Source organism: Crocodylus siamensis, chromosome 5, assembly GCF_052110815.1.
Source record: "Crocodylus siamensis isolate JL-2025a chromosome 5, ASM5211081v1, whole genome shotgun sequence".
Classification (NCBI taxonomy): Eukaryota; Metazoa; Chordata; order Crocodylia; family Crocodylidae; genus Crocodylus; species Crocodylus siamensis.
Window position 1 is genome coordinate 43,215,575 of NC_143399.1, and position 27,091 is coordinate 43,242,665.

A 27,091-nucleotide genomic window follows, 5' to 3' on the forward strand; every position below is an offset into this window, starting at 1 on the left:
CAGTTTAACTTGTAACTAAGTATACATATACATGCACACTAGGTCTTGCCTACTTGACTTCAAAACCCAGACAGATTTCTGTTCTGCATTGCCTTTTCCTGCCTCCCATACAATACAGTCTGGTAATTTTGGTCCCCCTCACAAGCCTGGCCACATTGAGAATCCCACATCCTCTTGCAATGCCCCAAATATGCTATTAATTTGCTATCTAGTCCCATGCCATATGGCTCTGGGTTCATCAGCCTAAAAAAAATAGTACAACGGCAGCAAGTTAGCATGCAAACCATTCGTTAAAAAAAAAAAAAAAATCTGAAACCCATGCCTCACAATCTAAAAGCAAGTGGAGAGAAAGGTGGACAAAGACTTACCTTCTCCGAGCCTTCTTAAGACAGGGAAACAGTTGTGGAGTTGTCATTGCAACATGGCAGTATTTTTAATATCATGGAAAGCAAAAAACAACCAACAGTCCTTGCTACCTTGCTCACACCTAAAATGTCTAAAATCTCAAGGACAATAACCACTGTTCAACAAAAACACTGGTCAACAACTACTATGCCTGAAAGTTAAAAAAAAGAAAAGAAGAAGAAAAGAAAGAGAGAGAACAAGGAAGAAGATGTTTGTGGAGGCCTCTGTGAAATGTGCAAGAAGAGCTCAGGAAAAGAGGGCACAAGATAGTCATCCAACAACATGCACAGCAGCCACAAGTTTCACCAACCTGACTTCTACAGACAGTTCTAGCAGGAGCAAGCATTTACCAGCAGGGCCCTCTATCACAGCTCCTGCCAGCTAGGTAGGGAACACAATTCCTAGTGGAAATCAAGCTCTTTTCAGCCAATGGACCAACATGCTGGGGTACTGACACACCATACAATTTTTTAACTTTTTGTATACTTTATATTTAAAAGGCAATGAAGTCATCATTTGTTACAGTATAGGGATATTTTGTTTCATCCATCAAATATAATAAACTATCACTCTTTGTAAAAATATGAATATATAAAATAGGTCCACAAACATGACCTCTGAGTCCCAAATCAAGAAAATGAACTGATAGTCCCAGGCACTCAACTTGGTCATGCACAGACAGCTAAACCTGTACAATGTTTATAATCCACAAAAGTGTACAAAGCAAATACAACAAGCTCCACATATTGATAATACCCCCCTCCCCACCCTCAGAAATTGAAAAGCACCATTCCTACAATTCATAAAGCCATGCAGAACCCACAGAAGCAACACCTTGTAGCAAAAAAATGCTCCAACAGCATGCTAAAACCATTGCACCTTTTCTGCAAAGGAAGTGTACAAGGCATCCCTGGTAACATGCCCCTAGGTGGCTCTGATTTCAAGTGTCAATCAGGCTCATCAAATATCACCCCTCTGTGCCCCCACCTCCCCACAGTTTTGTATTTGCATTTGCATTTCCATCTCCCAGCCCTTGGTGAGGCTCTATTCATCTTGCTTATGCAGATCTTGTGCTGTCCCTAGTTATTTCTAGACAATTATTTCTATGCTGCTTCAAGCCTTCCAGTTAACACCCACTCTTCACTTCTCAGACTCCCAAAGGCATATCCATGAACATCCTGCAGCTGCTGAGGCAGGAAGTAAACATTCTACTCTGCAGTTCAAATCCAGTAAAAGGCTTCCAAACGTGGCAGTAGAAGGTAAACAGGTTCTCACAAAATAGAAGGAAGAATGCTGAGTCAACTGAATTTCACATGATTAGCTATGGTGAGAATATCACCCTTTTTCAAAGTAGCCAAAGTAAATTTGCTGGAATTGTGCGAATAAGTGAGGCACTCATTCAGCATGGGACAGTTGTTGAATTTGGTACTTGTTAAGGCAGTATTCTTGATAGACTATCACGTTGTGTTGATCCTGTGCTCTAAATTTCCAAAAGCCCCAATTGGCACTGTTCTTGCTACATTTTCTTTTACGCCCAAAGGACATATTGAGAGACTGTTAAAAAAGTCATGCAAGGTAGAAGATGAAAGGGAAACCGTACCAACAGCATCAACTGAAGACATACTAGGACATCAAGAAGTTCATCTACTCCAGCAGTTCACTGGAGGATGTGCATATCCTACCAGAACCATTCTAATAAGAAGAGACTGAGTCAAGTGGTATCATTTGAATCAGCCAATCCAACACACAAGCTGGCAGAGAAGAATGCAGTGTTGCATTCTTTAAATTCCCCAGTAATAATTTGGTTCACCGTGCTTTGCGCAGCACTGGGTTCAGCCCTCCTAGTTTTGGCCAACATCACCTCTAGCCCAGGTACATACTTGAGTTGTCCATCTGTGGTGTAAAAGGTGGCAACCCTACCCACACCAGATCAGACGTCTGTCATATCACGGCCTCATATACAAAGTCCTTCTTCTAACATATGGCACACATTAGTCTGTAAATATAAAACACCCTGGAAACTTGAGTGTTGGGGTACTTATTAAAATTTTCAGAAGTTAGGAGGTATTTGTTACTTAAAAGGTTGAGAAACACTGGCTTACAACACCAAAATCTAGAGATCTTATTGGTCAATTTATATTCTACTATGACAAGTTAATAGCACAATAAATTTATAATGGCTACTTGTGCAAAATAATTATCATACAATTAACTGGTTAATCATGCAATAAATTTAGACAGGCCACACATGCAAAGTAATTATCATACCATAAAAATGTCCATCCAGATATAAAGACAGCCAACCAGTCACAAAGTTAGTGCTTAAAAATGTGTAGCAATTTTATATTTGGTTTTTATCCAACTTTAATTTGAATGTGTCACAGGGCCCTGCAAGTGACATCACTGAAGAAGTCCCATTGAAAGTCAATAGGATCCATTCCCTTAAGTCACTGTAAAGTGCTTCAAAAATCACTTTACTCATGACAGACAAGGATGACCAATCCAAAAGTGTTTGGACATTTTCTGAGAGTTACTGTGATAGAATTTTTTTCATGCCTTGGGAGGGACACTTTTTTGAGAGCAATGTTTCTTCCTTTCTCAAACATTCACTGCAAAAGTAGAACCTAAAAGATCTAAATCCAGTCCCAGTTCAAAAGAGAAAGAACAAGTGCTACGTGCGTGGAATAGATAGTGTGATTCATCTTTCCATGAAGCTTAGTGCCTGAATAATAGCTTAATGCCTGAATTCCAGACTTGTGGTATGGCTCCTTCTGTAGCTGCACTTGTGTAAAAAAGATGAAATTAAGAACCATTGGTCAAGTCTGTCCTACTGAAGTGAATCAGGATTTCTCCACTTCCCAACATATCTAGAGACTTCCTCTTTTTATAAGATCGCAGAAGTCTGTGCTCTTAGTTTTGGAAAGTATCTTTTTAAAAAGCAAGCATCACTTACCATGGTCCCTATTGGAATCTGGCAGCTTGAACTTAATCATTTTCTAAGTACCCAAACCTTTTTTCAACGTGGTTTGCTTCGGTGAACTCGTCTTCCATCTTGTAAACTAAATGTTGGCAGCCATGTTCTAAACCTAGAAAAAGAGAAGGAAATACACTTTTCCTCATTATGATGGAAATTTTAGGCACACTTTTTTAATAGATAAAACGTAAGAGATACATTAAGACTGCATGAAATGTGAGGTTATGGAAAATGCTCTGTAAATTGTAAACAAGTGGGGTGTAAATACAGATGCTGTTAAAACTATGTTGAGTTGGCTTCATCCTGTAGCTGCAATGTTTGGGCCATTGCTTTTGGATTTCTCACGAGTAGCTTTGGGACTTTCTGATTAATTATAATTCAAAAAATTAAACTATGATTTCTTAAAGACTCCCAGAAACAGAGAGACAAGCACTGCCACAATTCAGCTTTGTTTTCACTAGTAAATTTCATACTGGAACAACAGAGGAAACAGTGAAATAGATGTAGTCTGGGCTTAGACCTCCTAAATGGTATATGGTATATGGAGTATCTGTATATGTGTTCTGTACTTCATCAGCGGAAAGCACTGCCCAAACTGCATTATCTTGTATTGCTGTTACTGTTTTGCTTCAGTGTTAAAGGTAGTTTGTTGTTGTTGTTATTAATAGAGATGGTTCCCCTGTTCTTCCATGTGATCTTTCCAGGACAAGAATCCTTAGATATCCAATGGTAGTGATGAGGACAGGATCCTGGTCTGTAGGTTGCTTCCAGTGCTTCAAACAAAAAAGAAAAAATTTGCAGCAATCTGTGCTGCAAGTGAAAACAGGCCAGGGCTCTTTTCCTCCCGTGAGCTGGCCTGTGCTGTGGCTCTCAGACATGGCTACTTGAGGCCATATTGAAGACTTTATTGTGGCTGATCCATTCACCTAGGACTCTTATGCTGATCAGCCAGAATTCTATCTGGAAGCTAAAAGGACTACTACTGTGTGGCAGGGCACTGTTTGTGCCTGCCACTTTAAGAGCTGAGCCAAACAGCCAGCAGGTGCTTGATTATGGCAGCCATTTTAGAACTCTGGCTGCCTATATAAACATAGCAGTTTGCTGCTGGCAGGCCAGGTGAAAAAATTACCTGGTTGAAAGGCTGTATGAAATATCTTAGAGGTAAGGGCAGGAGCTTATGGGGATGGTTTGGAGACTCCTGATTCTGGGCATGACCTAAAACTGCACCCTGCTGGGAGTGGGTGGCCTGGTGGGGCTCCCAGTGGCATGGGAGCCCTCCCAGAAAATACCAGACCAGTTACCACCCCAGTGAATAGTGGGTTGGGATACCTTAACCCACAATCCCACAACATTGTGGGTATAAGGGGGCCAGGTATGGCTATGGCCACCTGAACCCCCACTGGGGAAGGAAGCCCTGTGGTCCCACTGAGTGGGTGGAGATGTGGGAACAAGAGGGCTGCAAGCCTGGTGTATATGTGTGTGAGTTTGCATAGAGTTGTTCTGGGAGGGGCCAGGGCAAGCTTGGCTGTGGTCAGGTAACTGGCTGGCTGCTACACCAGTGAGAGTCATGGGAGAGGCCCAAAAGATGGTATATGTGACACCCAAGGTGTGCGCTACATAAAGCCTATGGTTGAAGGGCCCCACACTGAGAGGCAGCAAGTTGGTATAAGTTGTCAGTGTGTGAAAGAGACACTGTGAGAGGGCATGGAGTGAGGCCTTAGTGAGAAGTGGGTGGTATGAGTAAGTGTATATCTGAGGCCTGACAATGAAGGCTACGCATTGTCACCTGGATACCATCTGTGAGGCTTGGGCTGTGGTACAGGGGAGGAATGGAGCTGCAGATAGCGCCCCCTGGCATCAGGGCAAGAATGAGCAGCCTCCTGCCTTATTAGAACCAATGAAAAGACAAGGTATGGCAGGCAAGGAGGTGGGTGGTAGCCCAGAAAACAGGTGGGCATTGTGGCAGAAGGCTACCTTGGTTTCTCCCCAAAGACCGTGACAATTTGGTTAGGATGGGTCCAGCAGAGGATACACACCGTAACCTATCTCTTTAGGTAACCTGAGCTGGATATATTCCTGAGGGGAGGGGGGAAACCTGCTCCTTCTGCATATGTGACTGGCATCACATACCTGGGTGAGGGGCTCTGGCTCCCTGGGGAGCTAGGAACTACCAATCTGCCCAGCAATTAGCGATGCACTTCAAATTGGTTCGTTGACCGCCAACAGGTGCTGGCCTCCGTTGGACCAAAGTAAATGAGGTCATAAGGGCTATATAAATTAAGGACTGCCCAGAAGGAGAGGACAGCAGCCATGAGGAAGACTCGGAGAGAGAGAAGAGATGAACTATCTGAAACCTGCGTGCACTCTCTCTCAAAACTCATGATCAAGGAACTGCCTGCCTCCAGGGGGAATTTCCACCTGCCTCTGGATGATACTTGTGAGTAAGCTACCTGAGATCTAACTAGCTATATAGCTTGCAGTAACTCAGATGTGCGATCAAAGGCTATCCAGCCATGCCAGTTTGCTCTATGGGATTTCTCTGATATTGTTCTACTCTGAACTCTATTCCAAACCTACCCCTTGTAACCAATAAAGTTCTCCTTTGTACCTAGTGTAGGAAACATATTGGGAGTGGGTCTAGATTATACCTTGGAGTCCCCTTGGTTTGGCTGACTAAGGGAGACATCCCAAGTTCTTGAAGTGAATCAAGCACCCTCAAGGGCTATTAGGCCTGTTTCCCAGGGTGCGCAGAGCCAGAATCAAGCAAATCCCCTGGGTGGTGGCTAACGGGTATGCTCCAGGAAGGGGGTAGGCCAGATGTGAGGTGCCCCCAGGGAGGCACTCAGAGGCTAGTAGGTGGTCAGGTGCAGTAAGGTGGGTGGCTCAAGGCAGGAGCACTCCCTACTGGCCTGCCACAGGTGGGCCAATGGCAAACTGGCCCTGGGAAAGCCCCCTGTTACATGCTGATTAAATGAAAAGGCAGTTCTACTGAGCATCATTGGCTCAGACTTTTGAGATTATTTTGTAACTTGTATCCCTGGTCAAACCTGTGACATCTCATACCATGAGATCTTCAAACTGCTAAAAAAACAAATGAACAAAAAAACACTTTGCATCAACCCCATCTGAAATCATTTGTCATGTCCATTTAAACCAATGAAATTTAGCCACCGGAGGAGGGAATTGATGCAGGCTAGGGCTGTGCGAAGCTTCGGTCCCTGATTTGATTTGGCCCGAATCTCTGAATCTGAATAGACTCAGAGGACCCTTCAATCTTTCTGAATCTATTCGGAGCCCTCCAAATTGATTCGGACAGACTTGGTGATTCACATACAGAGACAGCTTTAAATGTTTTTTTTCTACATACCTCTAGGTACCAGAGGCTTGTGATCACTGTGGTTCTGGGGCAGATGCAGCGTCCCACAGAAGCATGGGGGGGGTCCACCAGGGACCATGCTGCCCCCGCCCCTGTATCCCCCAGGCTCTGTGACTGGTGCCTTCTGGGTCTGGGAGGGCACCCGGGGTCTCCCTGTGGCCAATTGTTGGGATGGAGGGGCGTGGGAGGGGGAAGTGCACTCCCTGGGAGACCCAGAACCACTTCCAGTTTCACTGCCAAGCATGCTGGAGAGCCCCCCACACTGCTATGGGACACTCCATCCCCCCCAGCACCACAGCAGTCATGAGCCGTGCTGCTACCTCATGTAGAAAAAACTTTTAAAGCTGTGCCTGTGTCCAAATCACTGATTCGGCGAATCAGCATCGGATTGTCAGATTCAAATTTGATCAAATCGAATCGGGGACAGTGATCTGAGTCAATGGATCTAATCACTGTCTCTGATTTAAGGCTCAATCTGAACTGAATAGGGCCCATTTCACACGCCCCTACTGCATACATAGCAGACTTCTATCAATTGTCTGACAACTGTATTTTTAGTACCAGTCTTGATTACTTTCTAAGGAATCATCTTGTATGTGGGGTTTGAGACTAAGCCCTGCAATGCAGACTTGTTGCAAAGCATAACTTAACATTTACCATGGCTCAAGAAGAAGCCCTTGCATATGAAGTTGCCTCATCCATTTAAGGGAAATCTGAGCATCATCAGCAAAACTGATGTTAGCTAAGACAAACTAAGTGCCCTGAAGGGAAAAATCTCCAAGAAACTCACAACCCCCCTGTATAAAAATACCATTCTTCCTTACCAAAGAAGCTGCTATAGCTGTGGGGGAATCACAGGTGTGATACATGCCAATTCAGTGATACCAACTGTTGCCATTGTCAGTGCAAGGGTCACATTGAAAGCATGTGTCATCAGAAATCCAAGACATCCAGAAAGAAAGCAACCAAGAGGATCTTGCCTCCAGTTACCACTAATACTGTTGCTGATGCAAATGAAATTCCAGTGCATGAGTTGCCCCCCTGATTCTTACACTACTGCTTTTGTTAATAATGTGGAAACACCAACCCCATAGAAGAAGAACTATACAACAGTGATTCTCCAAGGTGCTCCCTGCATTGTGGAGGTAGATTCAGGACCTGTGTTTACCTTAATCTCAGAAGAGATGTACAATTCACTATGGCCTAGAAATTGTCCACCTATTGTGCTGTATGCAGCCAAATTTGGAGATTATAACAAATAAAAATGTTTTGAAGAGTGTATATTACCTCAACATCCAATGTGGGCAGGACTAAGGGGTCCTCTGCCTAATACCTGCTAAAGATTGGAGAGCAAATTTATTAGGAGGAAAACGGTTTGAATCATTGGATAGCAAATTAACAGCAGCTCATAACCTTGTGATGGACACCTTACAAAATGTCCAAAGGGATTTCAATGAGGTCTTCAATGAACAGGTTGGTGCCTGTAAGAGGCCAGCCTGTGTTGTTTGCATTGGATCTGACTGGGGCTCCATTTCATTCAAATGTTGTCTTCACCCTTCATCCAAAAATTGATGAAGAGATTGATCAACCTGTGGAACAAGATGTCCTAGCAGCACATTTAAATCCAACACAGGCCACTCCCATTCTATCCATCATGAAGCCAAACTGTGATATTTATTATGTGCTTCCTATTAATAAAGTACTACAGAAACACCCATGCCATATTCTAGCAGTAAACCAGCATCTTGCCACTCTTGCTGGAGGGAAGGTTTTTTTGCTAAATTGCCTGAGCATCTCAACAACTCTCTGTGGATGACCAAACAGCTGGTGCACAGACAATCAACACCCATAAGGGAGCCTTCCAAGACAAGTGCTCTTAATTTGTAGTAAGTATTGCACCAGGAGTTATCCAAAAGGTTATGGATGACTTATTGGCAAGACTCCCTTGAGACTGCAATATTTTAATGATGTCCTCATTAGAGTGTGGTCTATGACAGAATTGGTTGTCTAACTGCAAGAAGTGTTATGCCACACCTTCAATGCTGGTCTGAAACTCAAGAAAGAGAAATGTACTTTTAGAGTAACCAGTGTGGAGTTCCTGAATTTTCAAGTTGATACCGCTGGAATTCATTTAGCAACTGCAAAGATAGGACTTGAGGCCTTACAAATAGGTTCTAAGAATAAACAGACACTGTAAGCATTCCTGGGTCTGCTTAATTTCTATCATTCATTTGTAAAAGATAAGGCTATATGTGGCAGCTGAAAAGTATGTCTGTGTGATAAAGGTGCCTGCTGAAGGCCCTATGAAGATTAAACCAAGTGTTTTTCTGTATTTGTTTAGATATTAAGCTATGTGTTGTTGCTAAAAGCCTAATTAAAGTTTAAGATGTAGCGAGTCCTTGTATAAAGTAAGGCCTGGTAAGTTTAGCAAAGTCTTGAAGTAGTAAAGCCCTGTGGTATAGTTAAAATTACCTTATCAAAAGGAATGCAAGGCTTGTACTGCTATTGGTCAGTCTAAGGACAGTTGAAGTAAAAGGAATCTGAGTGGTCATATGTTATCAGTATCCTTCAGAAGCTATAAATTAGCTGAAAGATCTAGAAACCATTCAGAAGAAGGAAGATGCATCTCTGTGAAGAGGATCAGTTAGCTGTTGCCTGGATGAATGGGCCCATGAACCTCAAGGAGCCCAAGAACTGCATTCTAGGGTCCTTCCCGGTACCCCTCAGAGAGCGCTGCTTGGGGATGCCTGACTTTGCTGAACTTTGTGGAAAGAGGAACTTGCTGTGTATCAGGCATCAGAGGGGACTGCCAATAAGTTGCCAATGCAAATTGCTTTTGTCTGTCTTTGTTTGTCTTGTTACTACATGTAGCTGTGTTTTTGTTAAGTCGATAAACCTTTCTTACCTTTCTACCCCTGACCATACTCTCAATCCTAAACCCTCTGCAGGCAGCTGGGACAGCTATAGTTTCTAAGACTTTGCATAATCTTTTGAAAAATGATGCCACCTAGAAATGGACTGAATTTCACAACAAGGTTTTCAACGATGGGAAGTGACTATTGTTGTTTGACAGTGTACTAGTCCATTATGACTTGGAGGAGCCACTTCTGCTTAATTGCAATACTTTACCATATGGAGTGGGGACTGTTCTTATTCACCTTCAGAATGATGGGATGTGAAGATCCCATTGCATACTATTCAAGAACTATTGTTGAAGGGCATTAAGATGCGCCTGTGCCTTTAAGTGCAGAAACAGCCTAGCCAGAGATCCCTGCAGGCCAGCAGAGCTCCACAGCTGCCGGTTGCCAGGGCAACAGGCTAATGAGGAAATTAGCATGGGGTCAGCTGACCGAAAGTAGACAGGATCCTGGGGCACATATAAGCCCCAAGGCATGGTCTAGGGAGAGAGGTTAGCTATCTGGCTCCTGCCAGGAGAAGAAGCTCCTGAGTGAAAAAGCTACCCAGACACATTTGGTTGCCTGGTCTGCTGCCTGCAAGACTAATAAGGCTCCAGGAGCATATAAGGTATCCAGGGCTAAGAGGCATGCAATACTAAAGGAGAAGTTTGACTTCTTAAAGGGGCAAAGCATGGGCTCCATCATTATCGTTATGTTATAGCCCAGGGGCTTATGTTTTTATTGTTTGCTCCAGTGTTTTTTTGGGATAAGGCTGTAAGGGGAGGCCTCATTAGTGCCCAGAAGGGGGCACACAATTGTGTAGTGCCCCAGCACTAGAGGGGCTCAGCAGACATGGGCCAGGGGTTTGGTGATGAGAGGAGATTGATTAGAATTAGTGTCTCATGGCAGAGCCCCCCCCCCTTGCAGCAGAGGGCAGGAGGGAGCAGCCTCAGCCACCTGGCACCCCATGCAATTCAACAGCGGCAGCACAGTGGTGAGTGGCTCAGCAGGGAGCCGAGTGGTGCCACAAGAGCCCGGCACCACTCAGCCCTAGTGCCCCCGAGCTCTCAGGCAATGTGCAGTATCATGCAGTGCCCTGCCAAGCCACACAGCACCCATGTGATGTAACAGCTGCAGAGCGGGTGCCAGACCACTGGGGCCAATCCCCACTGCCCTGTGCCTTGCAGAAGGCTTTGCCATGCGGCCCCAGCAGCCCCTATAGCCCCTGCTACAGATGGTGAGTGCGGGGCTTTGTTGTTTTTTTGTTTGGTTGGTTTTTTTAAGTGCTGGGATGCTGAGGCTGGGCCAGGTAGTGATCAGGGTTGGGATCAGATGAGGGAATAATTTGAGAGAATGAGCAGGGGCTGGGGCTGGGCAGGGGCACATGAGCAGACAGCTCACCCCAAAACCCACAGGCCCCCCCCCCCAATAAATCCCTCACCCACTTACCTGGCTCTATGGGTCAGAAATGAGGGGACTGGGGTGGAGGGCAGGCTGTGGGTTGAGAGTGAGGGGCAAGAGCAAAGGCAGGGCATTAGCATATCAGTGCTGTTCAGCGCTGCACATCCTGGTGAGTGAAGGGGGTAGGGGCAACTCTGATTTTTCTATGACAAAAAAGCCAAAAGTCAATGCCAAACTATAGATATTTAGAATTTACTTTATTATGATGATGGAGGCACTGGTAGGCTTCCAAATTGCTTTAAAATTGTAAATAGATCAATAAAACATTGCCTAACTGATTTGATCAGTCTGTCTCTCTCTCTGTGTGTCTCTAGTGGTCTTTTGTTTTACTTGTGGAAGAACATGGATTTTGGGGTATGTTAAAGAGTGACTTTGGGAATTTTTTTATTAGGGATTTTGCTATTTTTAAATGGGGAACACCAGAATTCCTGCTAGAGAGGCAATGCTAGGACCCAGGCAGAGGAGCCTGCTCAGAGGTGGTACCCAGGATGCAGCTGCAGGTGGCTGACCTCCTGGCCACTTGGGTCCAGGAGGACATGCTTTGATGGTTCAAAGCGGGCCACCACATGGGAATATCTTCCGGGTGATAACTGCCCAAATGGCCAGGAGGTGGCACACATGGTAGTGGTGCCACAAAAAGTCCAACTGTGCAGCCACAGCCCCTTGGCAGCTGGCCCAGAGGTGCAGATGCCTCTAATGGGCATGCTGTCCCCATCTGGGTCTGGCAGGTGTGCAGCCTTGGGGCCCATGGTGTTGCAGGTGGCAGCAGGTCACGGCCAGGCAGCAGCCCCCACTGCCAGACTGGTGCACTGGGTAGAGGATGTAGGGAACTCTCAGGGCTGCTTCAGCAGTCCCGTTGGCACAAGGGGTAGTGTCCCCAGGAAACAATTGGCTAGGCTCCAGAAGCTTCTGAGAGCAAGTAGCCCTGAGCTCCTTGCCAGGGCAGCTTTTTATAAAGCTGGGGCCAGCGCAAGGCAGCTCTTTATACTGCTGAGGCCAGATCCAGGAGGAGCCAGGCAGGGTTATTTTGCCCCAAGTGGCACAACTTGCCCCACACCAAAGTGCCTGTCCAGCCATATGCACTGAGGCAAAAAGCCCCAGGTCAAATTTGCACCATTTCCATTTGAGCTGCTGCAAGTGCATGGGCTTGCATGTGGATGTGCCCCATGGTTGCACCTGCACATAATTTGCTGTCCCTTTCCAAGGCCAGATATTTCATATAGTCATTGATTCTCTCAAAGCAGCCAGAAGTTGTTTCCATTCCATCAGTGACTTGAAACAGTGTAATCCAACTATTACAGCATCTGTTCACAACTCATAATCTTCCAAGTACCACTATCTGACAATGCTGCACAATTTGCTTCTGAAAAAATTATGAGGAGAAATCTTATCCCCTGCATCACATTTGTATCACTCCACCAGTCATCAGAAGGCCAGGCCAAGTGGATGATCCAAACGACTAAAGATGCATTGAAGCTAATCGATTTGCTAATTTCTTACTACAACAGCATGCTACTCCATGCACTGTTACTGATCATTGTCCTGCAGAAACACTGATTAACCTCCAGCTAAAAACTTGTTTGGATCAGTTCCACTAAGATATGGTAGCTGAATTCTAGAATAATAGAAAATTAGGGTTGTAAGGGACCTCAGGAGATCATCTAGTCCACCCCACCTGCTCAAAGCAGGATCATCCCCAACTAGATCATCCCACCCAAGGCTTTGTCTAGCTGGGTCTTAAAAACCTCCAAGGATAGAGATTCCACAACCGCTCTGGGTAGCTTGTTCCAATGTGTTACTACCCTCCTGGTGAGCAAGATCTTCCTAATGTCTAACCCAAACCTCCCTTGCTGCACCTTGAGACCACTGCTCCTTGTTCTGTCATCTGCCACCACTGAGAACAGTCTAGCTTCATCCTCTTTGGAACCACCCTTAAGGTAGTTGAAGGTTGCTATTAAATCCTGTCAGTTTTCTCTTCTTCAAACTAAATAAACCCAGTCTCTCCTCATAAGTCATGTTGCCCAGCCCCCTAACCATTTTTGCTACCCTCTGCTAGCCTCTTTCCAATTTGTTCACATCCTTTCTGTAGGGGGGGAACTAGATACAGTACTCCAGATCTGGACTCACCAGTGCAGAAGACAGGGGGATAATCACTTCCCTTGATCTGCTGGCAACAGTCCTACTAACGCAGCCCACTATGCTGTTAGTCTTCTTTGTAACAAGGGAACACTGACCAGGCAAATGAACCCGTGTACATTCAGAATTGTGACTGGACCACAGTGGGTGCCTGAATCTGTCTTTGGAGCTAAGGGCCAATATCATATAAGATCCAGACTCCATATGGATAGACACTTCTCAGATATAGGGTTGGGTCTTAGACAATGTGATCTCTGCAACACCAGAAGGTGTTGAACTTACAGTGGTCCTTGTTCTGACAAGTCCCTCAGCTGCTGTTTTAGACCTGCGAACACTTCCAGTTGCTGAGGCTATTCTAGAACAGCCAAATGAACTTACTACTGTTGACAGTAAAAAGTCTATTACTCCTTAAGTAGGCCTCAGAAGACGAATCACTGTCCAGCCCAAATACCAACAGGACTATGTTGTCTAGAGGGGAGGAGTGTTATATATTCAGGGCCTATATGTAAGTTCTCTTCGCCATCAACAGAGGGCACTGTCCAAACTATATGATCTTGTGTTGCTGTTCATCTTTATTGTTAAGGGTGGTTTGTTGTTGGTAATAAACATATAGCTCCCCTGTTTTTCCCTGCATGATCTCTCCAAGACAAGAACCCCTGGATACACAACAGTATGGAATGATAAATTAGAGGACACAAGGTTACTTTAAGTCTTAGTTGGAGTAAGCTCAGTCATTGTGGCTGTGTCCACGCATATGAAATATTGGAAGGGTTCTGTTCTTGAATATTTTACAACTGTTATTGTGGTCCTTCAAGTCTCCTTCTGTTGTAAAACTGTGCTGCAAGCTGAGGGTACTTTTACCCATGCTCCTGGGGTGGGGAAGGGGAGGTGGTGCTTTAATTAGAGTAGCTCTGAGAGTTGCTCTAATTTAAAGCACCACCATCTCTCTTGTATCAGCATCCTGGTGCTTCAAAATGGTGGTGAAGGTGCTTGAATTACAGCTTACTTGATGAGTTAGCTGCCCCACTGATGGACTGGGGCAGGGGGATAGGACCTGCCCCATCCCTGCAGCTCTTTCCAAGTCCTCTGCCCCGATCAGGGAGCTGGGGCTGGGAGCTTCCTGCTGCTGGGGACAGGGAGCAATGTTCCAGCACTGGCCAGGAAGCACCTGTCTCCTGGCCCAGTGTTCCCTGCCAGCCCCTGGGCTAGCATGCAGGACCCCAGGAAGTGAAAGCAGTTTGTGGGCATTAGCAGCAAATCTGCTTCCATTTCCTTACACATGTAGAAGCCTGCCCAGGAGCATTTACTCACGAGTAAACTGCTCCTGGATCTAATGCACATGTAGACACACCCAGTATTTAGCATCAGAAAGCACTATATGCGTTAATAGCACATGTTCCAGTGATTTCAGCTGTGAATGCTCAACACTTCTGCAGATCAAACCTGTTAGGTATATATACACACTGTATCATGTAGTGCTAAGCAAATTGTCTTAGGTACCAGAAGCAGCAAAGCCCCATTCATATGGTGGCCTTTCCAAGCTAATTTACCCCAGGCAACAATAATTAAAAGCCTAGCTCCCTTCTTGGAGATGCTCTTAACGTTGCCAAACAGTTCATCGAACTGAGAAAAAAAAGTGTCGCACAATAAGAAGCATCAGTGACAGCATCAGTCAGAGGCAAACCTACCAGTCCTACCTACTGTCCCAGCAGAAAATTATTACTGTTCCTATAATCAAATGGTAGCTCCTATATTTCTAACCCATGTACTGAGTGAGAGGGGCTTGTGAAAAGACTAATCCATGCTCATGTAGTTCTAAAATGTCACAATTAATATATTCAAGTGAGGAGAAAGAAGACTGTATGGATAACCTGCTTTCAATCATCCTTACATGAAGGCAGGAGCAGATCCAGGAGGTGTGGAGTGGTGCAGCTGCACACCTTTTCATTCCTGCTCCACCCAAACTTTAAAAGCAACTGTTTGCGAATGGCCACAGCATTTCTATTTAGGTAGCGCTGAGGGAGTCAGCTAAACTGTGGCTCATTATAATCTTTCTGATTCCTGCTAATTTTTCTTTACTCCACAGCTGTTAACAGCCCTCTCCCCTTTGTAATGCTCTTGATGTTCCACTACTCAAATTATCCTTTCTGCTGCAATTTTGCTGTCTGTTAACCATTCCTGGTAATGTCTCTCTTTTTCATAATCCTGAAGACTGTTTTTGACTCTAGCTGAAAACCTCAGTTCAGGTGTGGTAACATTAACTCAGATGTAGAAATGGCTGACGCTGAAGTGTTAGGGGTACTTTCAATTTGCTGATGACACTAAGATGTGGGGGGATGTGGGCACACTAGAAGGAAGCATCAGGCTACAATCAGACCTAGACAGGTTACAAGGGTGGGCGGATGTGAATAGAATGGGATTCAACACAGACAAGTGCAAAGTGATGCACCTCGGGAGGAACAACCGGCACCATACCTACAGGTTGGGGAACTCCCCTCTTGTCAGCACAGAGGCAGAAAAGGATCTTGGAGTCATAATTGACTCCAAGATGAACATGGGCCGGCAGTGTGGGGAGGCAGTCAGGAAGGCCAACTACACCTTGTCATGCATCCACAGATGCATCTCAACCAGGTCCAAGGAGGTGATCCTCCCCCTCTATGCGGCACTGGTCAGGCCACAGCTGGAGTACTGCGTCCAGTTCTGGGCGCCGCACTTCAAGAGGGATGTGGACAGTATGGAGAGGGCCCAGAGGAGGGCCACTCACATGATCATAGGGCAGCAGGGCAGGCCCGACGAGGAGAGGCTACGGGACCGGAACCTGTTCAGCCGCCACAAGAGAAGGCTGAGGGGGAATCTAGTGGCCTGTTACAAACTAGTCAGAATAATGGTCACAAGCTGGCAGAGGGCAGGTTTAAGCTAGATATCAGGAAGCGCTACTTCATGGTCAAGGCGGCTAGGGTCTGCAACCAGCTTCCAAGAGAAGTGGTGCAGGCTCCTACCCTGGGGGTGTTTAAGAGGAGGTTGGATGAACATCTTGCTGGGGTCGTTTGACCCCAGTATTATTTCCTGCCATGGCAGGGGGTCGGACTAGATGATCTACTCAGGTCCCTTCCGACCCTAGAAACTATGAAGCTATAAGATGACTAGATTTTGTGTTGTGAATCTGAATGAGATGTATATTCAACTATGACTACAGGAAAAAAGAAACAATATTGTTTGCCTATTTTTTGCCCAATTTGTGTTTTGTAAACTTTATTTATAATCTAGGATATTCATGCACATTCAAATAAAGTTAATTTGTTTTTGCTTTGATCTTAAACTGAATAATGTAGCACTACACCATTTTAGCATATTAGTAAAGCTGCTAGTTTCTCTTTAACTGGAGAAAAACAAAGTGTTGTGTTATATGTGATAATGTGCCACACCACCTGCACCCCCCTTTTTCAAAATTCAAGATCTGCCCATGCATGGATGCTCTCCTTCAGATCAGCATCCCAACGTGCTTGACACTGCACATGTGCATGTAGTAATAGATAGTCTCTGTTATCAACAACTTATCTTAGAAAGATAAATGATGGGAGAAATAATATGTTATCAGGATCTTACTGATTGGAAACAACCATAGAGAAATCATGTGACTTCTCCAAGTTCAAAAAAGTTTCACACAACCAGAGTTAAACACGGGTCTCAGAGCCATGACTTACTCATAAAACTAGTCTTGGTCTGGAAAAAGTAGAATTATGTCTTACAAAAACAACATGCCGAAAAATCAAACCTATAAAAGTTCTCATCAGGGATCTTCCATTCCTTATGCTATAAAATAAAATATAATAGAGGAGGTAAACAACTTTCTGATAGAAAGGTTTTCTTCCAGAACCATGAAGATATTGCGGAAACTTTCAATAGTAAACATGAACACTATCTAAGCTGGCAAGCCTACCAGTCCTTCCTGGTTTCTGCCAACTAACAGAAAAAACACCTGCCGGTCTGCCTACCTGTCTGCTTTGGCACCCCATCTAGCTCCCAAACAAGATGGACTGACAAAGATCCAGGAGTCCAAGAGCTTCCAGGCTCCTGACTTCTTGGTAGATCACTAAGTGGACTGCTGCCGAGTCAGGATCCTGAGTTCCAGGAAGTTGGAAAGGTGGCACCATATTTTTTTATTATTATTATTCCAACATTTGGTTCCTTGAAAGATTTTTTTTTTTTTTTACTTGTCTCCAGTATATATTGTAAATACAAAATTTCTGCAGGGGAGAATTTAAAGTTCCTGCATAGCTCTATCCAGAAATATCCTACTTATAACAACAACTGCAATTTGTGAGTGACAGAGTCAATATCACCAGCACTCTTTAACTACATAGATTGCACAGAAGTTCATTTTCTTATTGGTTGCAAGCAGTAGAGGCTTTGAAGATAAATGGAGAACAGAATGGTCAGTCCCCAGTAATGAATGATATTAAATCCCCCTGGTGTATCCCAAAAGGAGAATTTTTTGTTAATCAATGGAATACCAAGTTTGTGCATGATTGCTTAATTCTTCTGAAAAGTAAACCATTCTCCACAGATGTTTAAAGTATAGGAATGGTGTGAGGGAAACAAACTCCACCCTCAAAACAAAATAATTTACAGAACTTTAACCGCAGTAAAGTCACAGGAGGATGATTCATCACCAGCAAAATATCATAGGAATTTTCATTATATCCAACCATTAGAAGAAATGTTTTGGGCCAATAAATCCACTGTCCTGCTAATCACAGGCAACCTTATTGTATGATACACTTCAGAAACTTTTTAAGCACCATCTTATCAATGAATTGGGGTGTTTACACTCCTCCATGGGCAGATATAGACTTTTAAAAAGGGGGGTGCATATAGGGAGGATGTTACCATCCTCTTGCAAGCAAACACCACGAACACCGAGGTAATGATCATCCAACAGCAACTTTACTGGGCCAACCATGTCATCCGGATATCGAAGTCCAGACTCCCACAGCAAGTTTTATTCTCCCAGCTCAGTCAAGGCATAGGCTCTAGAGGAGTGAAGAGAAAGCATTTCAAGGACATTGTTGGGGTCAACTTGAAAAAATACAACATCAACTTGTGGGAGACTATTACCCAGGACCACCCCAAATGGAGGAAGAGTTTGCTGCAAGGATCTCAGTACTTTGAAACCTCATGGTGACAACAGGAGATAGAAAAGTGGGACTGGCTGAAACAGCATGTCACAGCCTGAATCAAGAAACCAGAGCCACTCACCCCACACATAAACACATGCTTAAGTTGCAGTAGAACCTGTCAATCCTGGATTAGCTTTGTCAGCCAACTTTGGGCCCATAAATAAGGCAGAAATGGAAGACAATAATCCTTGACTGCGAGGGATTGCTCATGATGATAATATGGGAAGGTGTGGTGTATCATTCATTACATATAAAACAACACACATTTTTCTCCAGTTAAAAATAAATTAGAAGCTTTACTCATGCTAGGGGGCTAGGGCTGTATCATTCTGTTTAAGATTGAAGCAAAAACAAATATAACTTAATTGGAATGAGTTAAAAACAACCTGCAGACTGTGAAATAGGAGCTTCATTACCAGGAGCAGCTAATAGCAGGTTTGAAGAACAAAGGATAGCTTGATTGATGGAACATCAAGCCCATTAAAGAGAAGAGAGGGCTGTTAATACCTGTGAAATGAAAAGTTTGGAAGAGATCAAATGGATTACAATGTGGCATGAAGTCAGCTGAATCCCTCATCACTGCTTGACTAGAAATGCTGCTACCAAGTCAGGCAGTTGGTTTTAAATTTTTGGTTGGACCAAGAATCAAAGAAGGGTGCAAGTGCATCACCCTGCCCTCCAGATCTGCCCTCACATTCCCTCTTCCTACTGGAAAGCTGTTCTAGAACCTCATTTCTGTGAAACTTAGAAACTTCTTCTTTAATTTCCCATATAAATTCACTCATGACCTGTTTGTACCTGTTTTTGTGCCACCGGTTGTGACCATCTTTGCTGTAACAATGCAGTGCCTTTAACTCCTGTAACATTTTATTTTACTTTCATGATACTTGGTGGTTTTCTAACAGCTCCAACTAATAGAAGTGCGATGGCAGCTTTTATTAAAATATAAATGGAGAGTTACTACCTGTCAGCGTTATTGAGAAAAGCTGAAAAAATGAAAACAAGTGTACCCTAACCACTTAGAAACTAGAAGCTAATAAAAAGCATTCCCAAAATGATGAATTAAAACCTTATTTTCTGATTTTAAGACAATGGCATGACAGTCCAAGCTTTGCTACTGTCTAAGCTTTATCTACTTCAGAGTGTGCTGTGTGGCTTCAATCTGTGGAAGGAGACATTAGTGTTGTGGACATGCACAGTAGACATTTTCTATTCTTAAGATTTCCAGGATACTAACAGCAGCACAGAATTTTTTTTATGCCATCATTAATTCACAAAGGAGCAGGCTATTTTTACTTTAAAACTGATCCGTTTCTTACAAATACACTTAGGGGTGTGCCAAAACTGGGTTTCTGGCATGGAGACTTTCAGGTCCAAATCCATGTTTGGTTCCATAATTTTCATTTTATGCCTGTAGCTACAATAGGGCAAATGCACTGTTTTTGGAGGTGTTCATATTCAGATTAAAAAACAAGTCAATCCAAAATTCAGAACTGAATTCTCACTGTAACCACATGTAGTAATGTACTGCTGCTTCCCAAGTGCTTTGCAATAGGCCTGTGTGAAGTGGCTAGTATTCGCTTCAGATTTGGATTCAGCCAATTTGGGGGGGACAGTGATTTGATTCGGTAAACTGATTCAGCTGAATCCAATTAGGAGATATGGCTGCTGCCAAATCTCTGAATCATATAGGCCCCATCCCCCACCTGCTCTCAATGGCGGCCCCACCTGACCTCAGCTCCCAGCCCTTTAAAAACAAAAAACCCCAGGCTCACCAGCTCCTGCCCAGTAGGGGTGGGGGGGCAATCCTTGCTGTCCCCCACTGCCCTGCACTGCATGGAGGGTTCTGTCATGAGCCCCCAGAAGCCCCAAGGCTGCTGCAGAAGCCGGTGAGGCCAGGGTTTCTTTTTTTTTTAAAAGGGCCAGGATCTGGGGCAGGTGAGGGAGCCACGGGGGAGCCCCCTATGCAGCATGGGGCAGTGGGGGGCAGCAGGAATTGCCCCCCCCACCTGGCATCACCCAGTGAGTGGGGGCTTTTTTTTAAACAACCAGGAGCTGGGGCGGGTAGGGCAGCCATGGGGGTAGAACTGGGAGAGCGAGCAGGGGTTGGGGGCACTTGAGGGGGATGGGGGAGCTGGCAGGTGATGAGGTCTAGCAGGGGTCCCCCCATGGTCTCCTCCCTCTCCTCCTGTCCCACCCCCTACTTACCAGCATGGAGTTCAGGTCTAGCTCTCTGCAGCCAGCAGGGACCGCCCAAATCATGGAAGCTCTCCAAATCTTTTCTGAATTGATTTGGAGAGCAATTCATATCTATGCTGACCTTTTAATTGGTCCCGATTCAATTTGGATTCAGAGATTTGGCCACCGAATTGTGCTGAATCTCCTCCAAATCAAATCAGCACCTGAAGCTTCACACAGCCCTACTTTGCAAAATTATATATAGGGCACAATTTCCCTCTGGATATCCTGGGTGGAAGGCCTATGAAAAAGGGGGATGGAGATATCTTTAGACATTCCTTCCTGACTTGGAGAACTGCCTATCATAACATAGCTGTGTAGAAGCTCAAAACTCAGCTGTACCTACTGAGGTCTCTGGTCCCAGCTGCTGTAGGGAGGGAGTGAAGAACAGCAGAAAGTGCTGAAGCTCAAAATGGTAAGGACTGGTGGAGTCAGGGCAAAGAGCCAGAAGAGGGAATAGAAAGTAGAGCTAATCATGTAATTGTGGAGCAGGGTTGTTGGGGCTGGCCAGAACCACACAGCTGCAGCAGCCATCCTCCTTTCAGGGATCAGGAAGGGACATGCTTAATGTGGGTGAAACCAGGACCACCCTGCTACTGAGGTCATTTCTGTTTTTTATACACTGACTGCCTAACATAAAATGCAAAAAAAATGCAGGAAGCCAGTAAGCAGATGTGAATGTGGCCCTGTGAGCAAAGTATTTCTTTAGGAAGGAAGAAGTTCTGTGCATGTTGGCTAACTATAAACTTCTCTCTGTTCACAGTCTAGGCACTCTGGATTGTCCTTCGCAGGTGGCTTGGTTTTCCCATTGACTGTACAGAAATGCTAAATACATACCCTGTTGATCTGGATCACTCTCTGGGGCAATACACCTAAGTTTTAGGAACTGCAATGTGGGTGAGTGACATAAACTGAGACTTCAGTTTCACTTAGCCATATGCTTTGGCACTAGTAGCTGCACTAATACCAGGTTTTTGATATGGTAGCTGAACTGAAAAAATCAGAAAAATAAGAGTAAAATAAAAAACTAAACATATTATATCTTATTAAATACATTTTTTCCCTTAAAAACTGCTGCCAAATGCAACATGTGCTCAATAATGGAAACCAACGATGAAACTAATTAAATGAAGCCAACACTGAGCATTACTATAAAACATGTGGCCATGCTGGCCAGACTTAGCTTCATACTTTTACAGCAAGTGGTCATATGACATTGTACTTGGTTAGTTTGTTCATTCTCTGCTACTTCTCAGAGAATAGTGGTGGTAAGTGTTTATTTGCTATATGGAATGGCAGTGTTCCCTCCTGACAGAGCTAGTTTCTACCACTATTACATTCATTGCATGGTATTTAAGTAACCACTCAGAGAACTGGTAAAGGAATGTGGTATGTTCTACCATTGTCATGATTTATTTGTTATTACAGCATCACTTAAACATTCCAGCAAAGATGAGGGCCCCACTACTATGCAAACATTAAGCGAGACAGAGCCGCATCTCAATATCTAAGTAGGTAAAATAGATGCAAGTGTGAAAAAGGAAGTATTGTTAACCCAGATTATAGGAAACACAAGCAGAAATCGATTAAGTAACTTGCACAAGATTATGCAAGAAGTCTGTGGCAGTGTTAGAAACTGAAGATTTTCTGACTCCCAATCCAATGCCTTAACTACCAGGCATGGTTACAATATCCCTCCCCCTCTCTCCCATAATCCATACTTCTAGTTGTGGACAAATTGGAGACAATCCAGTGGAGGGCAACAAAAATGGTTAAGGAACTGGGGCACATGACTTCTGAGAAGAGGCTGAGGGAATTTAATAGCAGCCTTCAACTACCTGAAGTGGGGGGTCAAAATGACAATGGAGCTAGACTGTTCTCAATGGCGGCAGATGACAGAACAAGGAGCAATAGTCTCAAGCTGCAGCCAGGGGGCGTTAGGTTAGATATTAGGAAAGACTCTTTCACTGGGAGGGCCATAAAGCATTGGAACAAGTTACCCAGAGAGGTTGTGAAATCTCCATTCTTGGAGGCTTAAGACCCAGCTAAACAAAGGCTTGGGTGGAATAATATAGATGAGACTGGTCCTGCTTTGAGCACGGAGTTAGATTAAATAACCCCCTGAGGTCCCTTCCAACCCTAATTTTCTATGATTCTATTTAAATAGACTGCTGATAGCCCAGATTTATATCCTTATCTCATATCTGATGCTGTCCTCTTATCTGATATAGCGTGAAGTTTCTTTCATAGTTGGAGGCTATCTTCTCCATGGATAGTTATGTTTTTAGATCCCATGCAGAACTTGGATGCCCAGGGGTTCAGTGGTGGCTAGAAATATGAAAAGATTTTTTTTTCCCCTAGACACAGCCCACCACAATGAGTCATAAATGAGGCTAAAGCTGAAAATTTCTCACGTAGCACCTATCAAAGAATGCAAAAATAACTCTGAAAGCTCTACATTTAGTGGTAAGTGGTTTAACTATTAACAAGCTATCTAAGATCCCTTTGTCATAGATAATGCTTTTTGTCCTGTGTCCCACTACAGCATTTGAGATTAGCAGAATTGGAAATTCTGGCAACTTGAGAAAACCAGTATCCCTAATGGCTCAAGGTTCTGCCCTACAGAAATACATCAGGGAGACCCGTCAGAGTGGGGCTTAGGTCTTTTCATCCCTTTTATACAACACAGTCATTGGAGAAAATGTTTCTTGGAGCAAGGACAACAATCCAAGATTCTTCCCCAACCACTAAGCTAGAAAGCGGAATTTAGCTATGTTAGTCTGAAGTTAGGCAGAAGGCAGGGAAGTGTGGGAATTCCTTTCTCTGCAAGTCCATCCAAGCCTGGTTGAAGGCCAAGCAGGTTTAGGAGTGAGCTATGCCGAACTGCTGAGTTGTACCAAAACAGACTTGCCTGGGCCTACAAAGAAAAACATTAGGTGCTTTTGCAACTTTAGTGCAGGAGACAGAGGTGCCAACAGTTTCCATGTTTCTAGGATTAGGTTTGAGGGTAGAGTGGGCATGTTTTCAGGCAATTCTGCAGGTAGGTACTGACATTTTGATACTCTGCTTCCAGTGCATAAGAACTTTTTTGGGCAGTGAGCCCTGTCTTACCACACAGACAAGGAACACACACTGAACGAATATTACTTCAAGACTGAAAAGTTATGCATTAAATTCTGATGTTTCTCAACTTTTGAAGTTCCCTGTGCAACCCTCATTCATAATACAAGCCCTTTCTGTATGGATACATTATGATAGTCTTTCATTACATAATCGTATGTTTTACCATTGAACCCCTGCTACGTTTACTGTACAAGAAAGGACTGCTCTTGAGATGAATCAGGGTTAGATATTGAAAGAGGCTGTGATCTGTAGGACCACTGCCCATTTGTTGCAGAAGCTGAAAGATGTGTGGGGAACAGAACAGAAATGAGAGACTTATAGTTGTATAGATAAATTAGATGAATGCTGCTCTGTGGATTCTCCTTCTGCTTCTGCCATAGCACTCATGTGATGTTTTATCATAACTCATTCTCTGGACATATATCTTGAGACCCTGGTATCTGATTTAAACATGGGTGAGCAATCACAGCTGCAACTGAAGATAATGGGATCCATGCTTTGAATGTATGGAATGGTATATAATGCTAAGTACTCTGAAAAAAAAAATCAGGTTGTAAGTGACTTAGGCCCCTGACACATATTGCACTTAAGGTGTGATTAACTCAGGGGTGGGTAAAATATGGCCCTCCGGCTGAATCTGGCCCACAGCTGTTCCTGCTGTGCTCCTTATGGGGCTGAATCCCGCCCACTTGTGACCTCACCCATGATGCGCTTGCACCCTCACCTGTGCTACGCTCACACCTGCCAGCCCAGCACCACCCAGGGCAGAGAGTTTCCTGGCAGAGCGTTCCTGGTGTGGCTGCAGCTGCCCAGGTGCTGTGCAGCTCCTTCCACCTTCAGTGGTTCCTCCTCCTCCTCCTGCCTCTGCTGTGCCACTCCCACAGGTGGCTGCTCATCATGCCAGGAGCTGCCTGGCTTCAGCTTCCTCCCCCAGTCCACCCCAGAACGGTGCAGCAGGAGCAGGAAGGAGCACCCAGCTGACTAAGCAGCGCTCAAATGACTGTAGCCACACTAGGAGCAGCCTTGCTGGGAAGCTGTTCACACTGGCTGGACCAGGTGCAGGGGGCAGCATGGCACAGGTGGCCCTTGGCAAGAACAGGTAGGGCTCAGTAGTATGCAGGGAGGGAGGGGACAGAGTGAACTGCACCTGTAGTACCTGGGCCAGCTCTGCTGCATATGCCCTCTGCCCCCTTCCCCACACCTGGAGCTGGCTTCCAGGATTTAGCATGCAGGCAGTCCCCTACACACACAAATGCACACTCCCCACATACACACACAATATACGGAAGTAAGACTTTATTTTTGAGCTATTATGCAATCACTTCTAATAATGCTATTAAAAAAAACATAAATCAGGACAAAAATATTTTTGATATAAAATTAAAATATTATAGTAGGTGTTTGATGTTTACTATGATTTGTTTTCTTTTCTATAATTTGTTAAAGTGTCATCTGTTAAAAGATATGTGTGGCCCTCGACAGCTCACCAGATCTTGGTAAGTGACCCTTCAGATGAAATAACTGCCCAACCCTGGATTTACTGGTTAATCACATCTCAAGTAGTGACCTGGCCAATCATTCAATTAACCACATGATAAAACCAGGAATAAGCAACAAAGTTATTATACAAAATATGTATAATAACTTAATCACTGGTTCCTATCATGCCTTTAATTGAATGTGTGGCCACTGCTCCCAGCCTCCAGAGCACACAAGAGTGTGCTCTGGAGGCCAGAAGCATTGTTCAGCTGATCAGCGGTCCCAGCTGGAGAAGCACAGTGAGCTCCCCTGCCTTGGAGCCCTGTCAGCTCCCAGCTGTGGTGGGGGGCACCCTGTCCTCCCATGGCAGGGAGTTTGTAACATAAACTCTAGCCCTGCCCCATTACTAGAAAGGGGGGAGGGGGGAGCTTTAAGAACAAAGTTTTCAGAGCACAGCCTGCCAGCAGAGCAGGGGTTAAGAGGTAGCCCTACAGGCTGGTCAGCTGACTGGGGGCTGTCACACCACTGGGAGAGAGCTCAGGCCAGAACTAGATAAGCCCTAGGTTGAGCTAACCAGGGGACAGCCAGCCCAGGCTGAGGTGGAGTGTGGGGCCCCTGAATGCCCAGGAGTCTGGAAGAAAACAGCTCTGCAGGCCAGGACACAAGACAGAGTGAGCCAGAGGGGAAGAGACACAGGGTAAGCAGGCACACCACCTCTATTATTTTTCTTCTTTGTTATAGCCCAGGGGCTTAGTGTTTATGTTGTAGTTTAAACCAGTGGTTTGTGTTGGGACTATAAAAGGGGAGGGTTATAGAGGTCCCACTAACACCTGAGAGGCATGCAATAGCTTTAAGCTTTATCAGGGGCAGGCTCAAGGCTCAATTATTGAGCCCAGAGTGGGCAGAGAGTGCTAGGTGGGAGTCACACAGGGGCATGCAGCCTGGCAGACAAAAGCCAGGAGCCTGGAGTAAATGTGAGCTAGAGCCTCAAAGCCTGGCCTGATGCAGTGGGCCTAGGCTAGATGGCCTAGCTCAAAGTAAAAGAAGGGGAGGCTGAAGCCCCAAGAGTGACAACAGTAACATCTGCAAGGCATGGGGCATGGTGTAGGTGTGGTAAGGACTAACTGCACAGCTCCATAAGGCAGGAACTCCCCCACCTCCAGGGGTTCAGATCTGGGAAGCTCTAGGGCAGCCTCCCCTTTGGGAACAAGATGAAACATGAAGATGTGGCAGGAAAATGAAGGGGAGACTGTTCCCAGAACTAAGTTGGAATAAGGGGGACTCTGGGGTGCCTCCAGGGGTTCGACCACACTGGGGATGGCGCTCTGTTACACAATTCTGTCAGTTGAGGGGGGTGCCAGCCACAGCAATGAAGACTGACAGTGCAGGGGGAGCCCAGGATTACGATCCTTGTCTCCCCCTATGCTGGAAAGATGGTATGATGGGACCTTATCCTTAATCCCACCAATCATGGGTCCTGCCATGCATGTGTGACATGGCAGGAGGCATGACTGTTGGGATTGTGGGTCAGATCCCATTACGCCTTCTTTTTATCACATTTCAGTGACTTTAGGATGACATTAAAAATTATAATTGAACCTTTTTAAGGACTCATAAAACATGAGCCTTCATGTCTTCACATGTTTTCAGGATGACACATTCACAATCATTAACAAGGGTGAAGTGTTCTCTAGGTATCTTAAAAGGTATGGCATTTGAAGGGAGAATTTTCTTCAAGTCGTGCTAACCCATTCAACTCTGCCTAACTTCTAACTTTATCCCAGGAGGCACAATTCCCAGAAGAACTAGTTATCCTCATGAA

General features: G+C 44.8%; 1 protein-coding gene across 1 annotated transcript in view; it reads right to left on the reverse strand.

Moving 5' to 3' along the window:
* LOC149863982 (uncharacterized) overlaps positions 1–27,091 on the reverse strand; it is a 119,476-nt gene that overhangs the window by 47,788 nt on the left and 44,597 nt on the right. The window contains exon 3 of the mRNA XM_090049356.1: positions 3,359–3,491. Coding sequence (XP_089905482.1) covers positions 3,391–3,491 — 101 coding nt within the window. The 3' untranslated portion in view covers positions 3,359–3,390. The remainder of the gene's footprint in view (positions 1–3,358; positions 3,492–27,091) is intronic.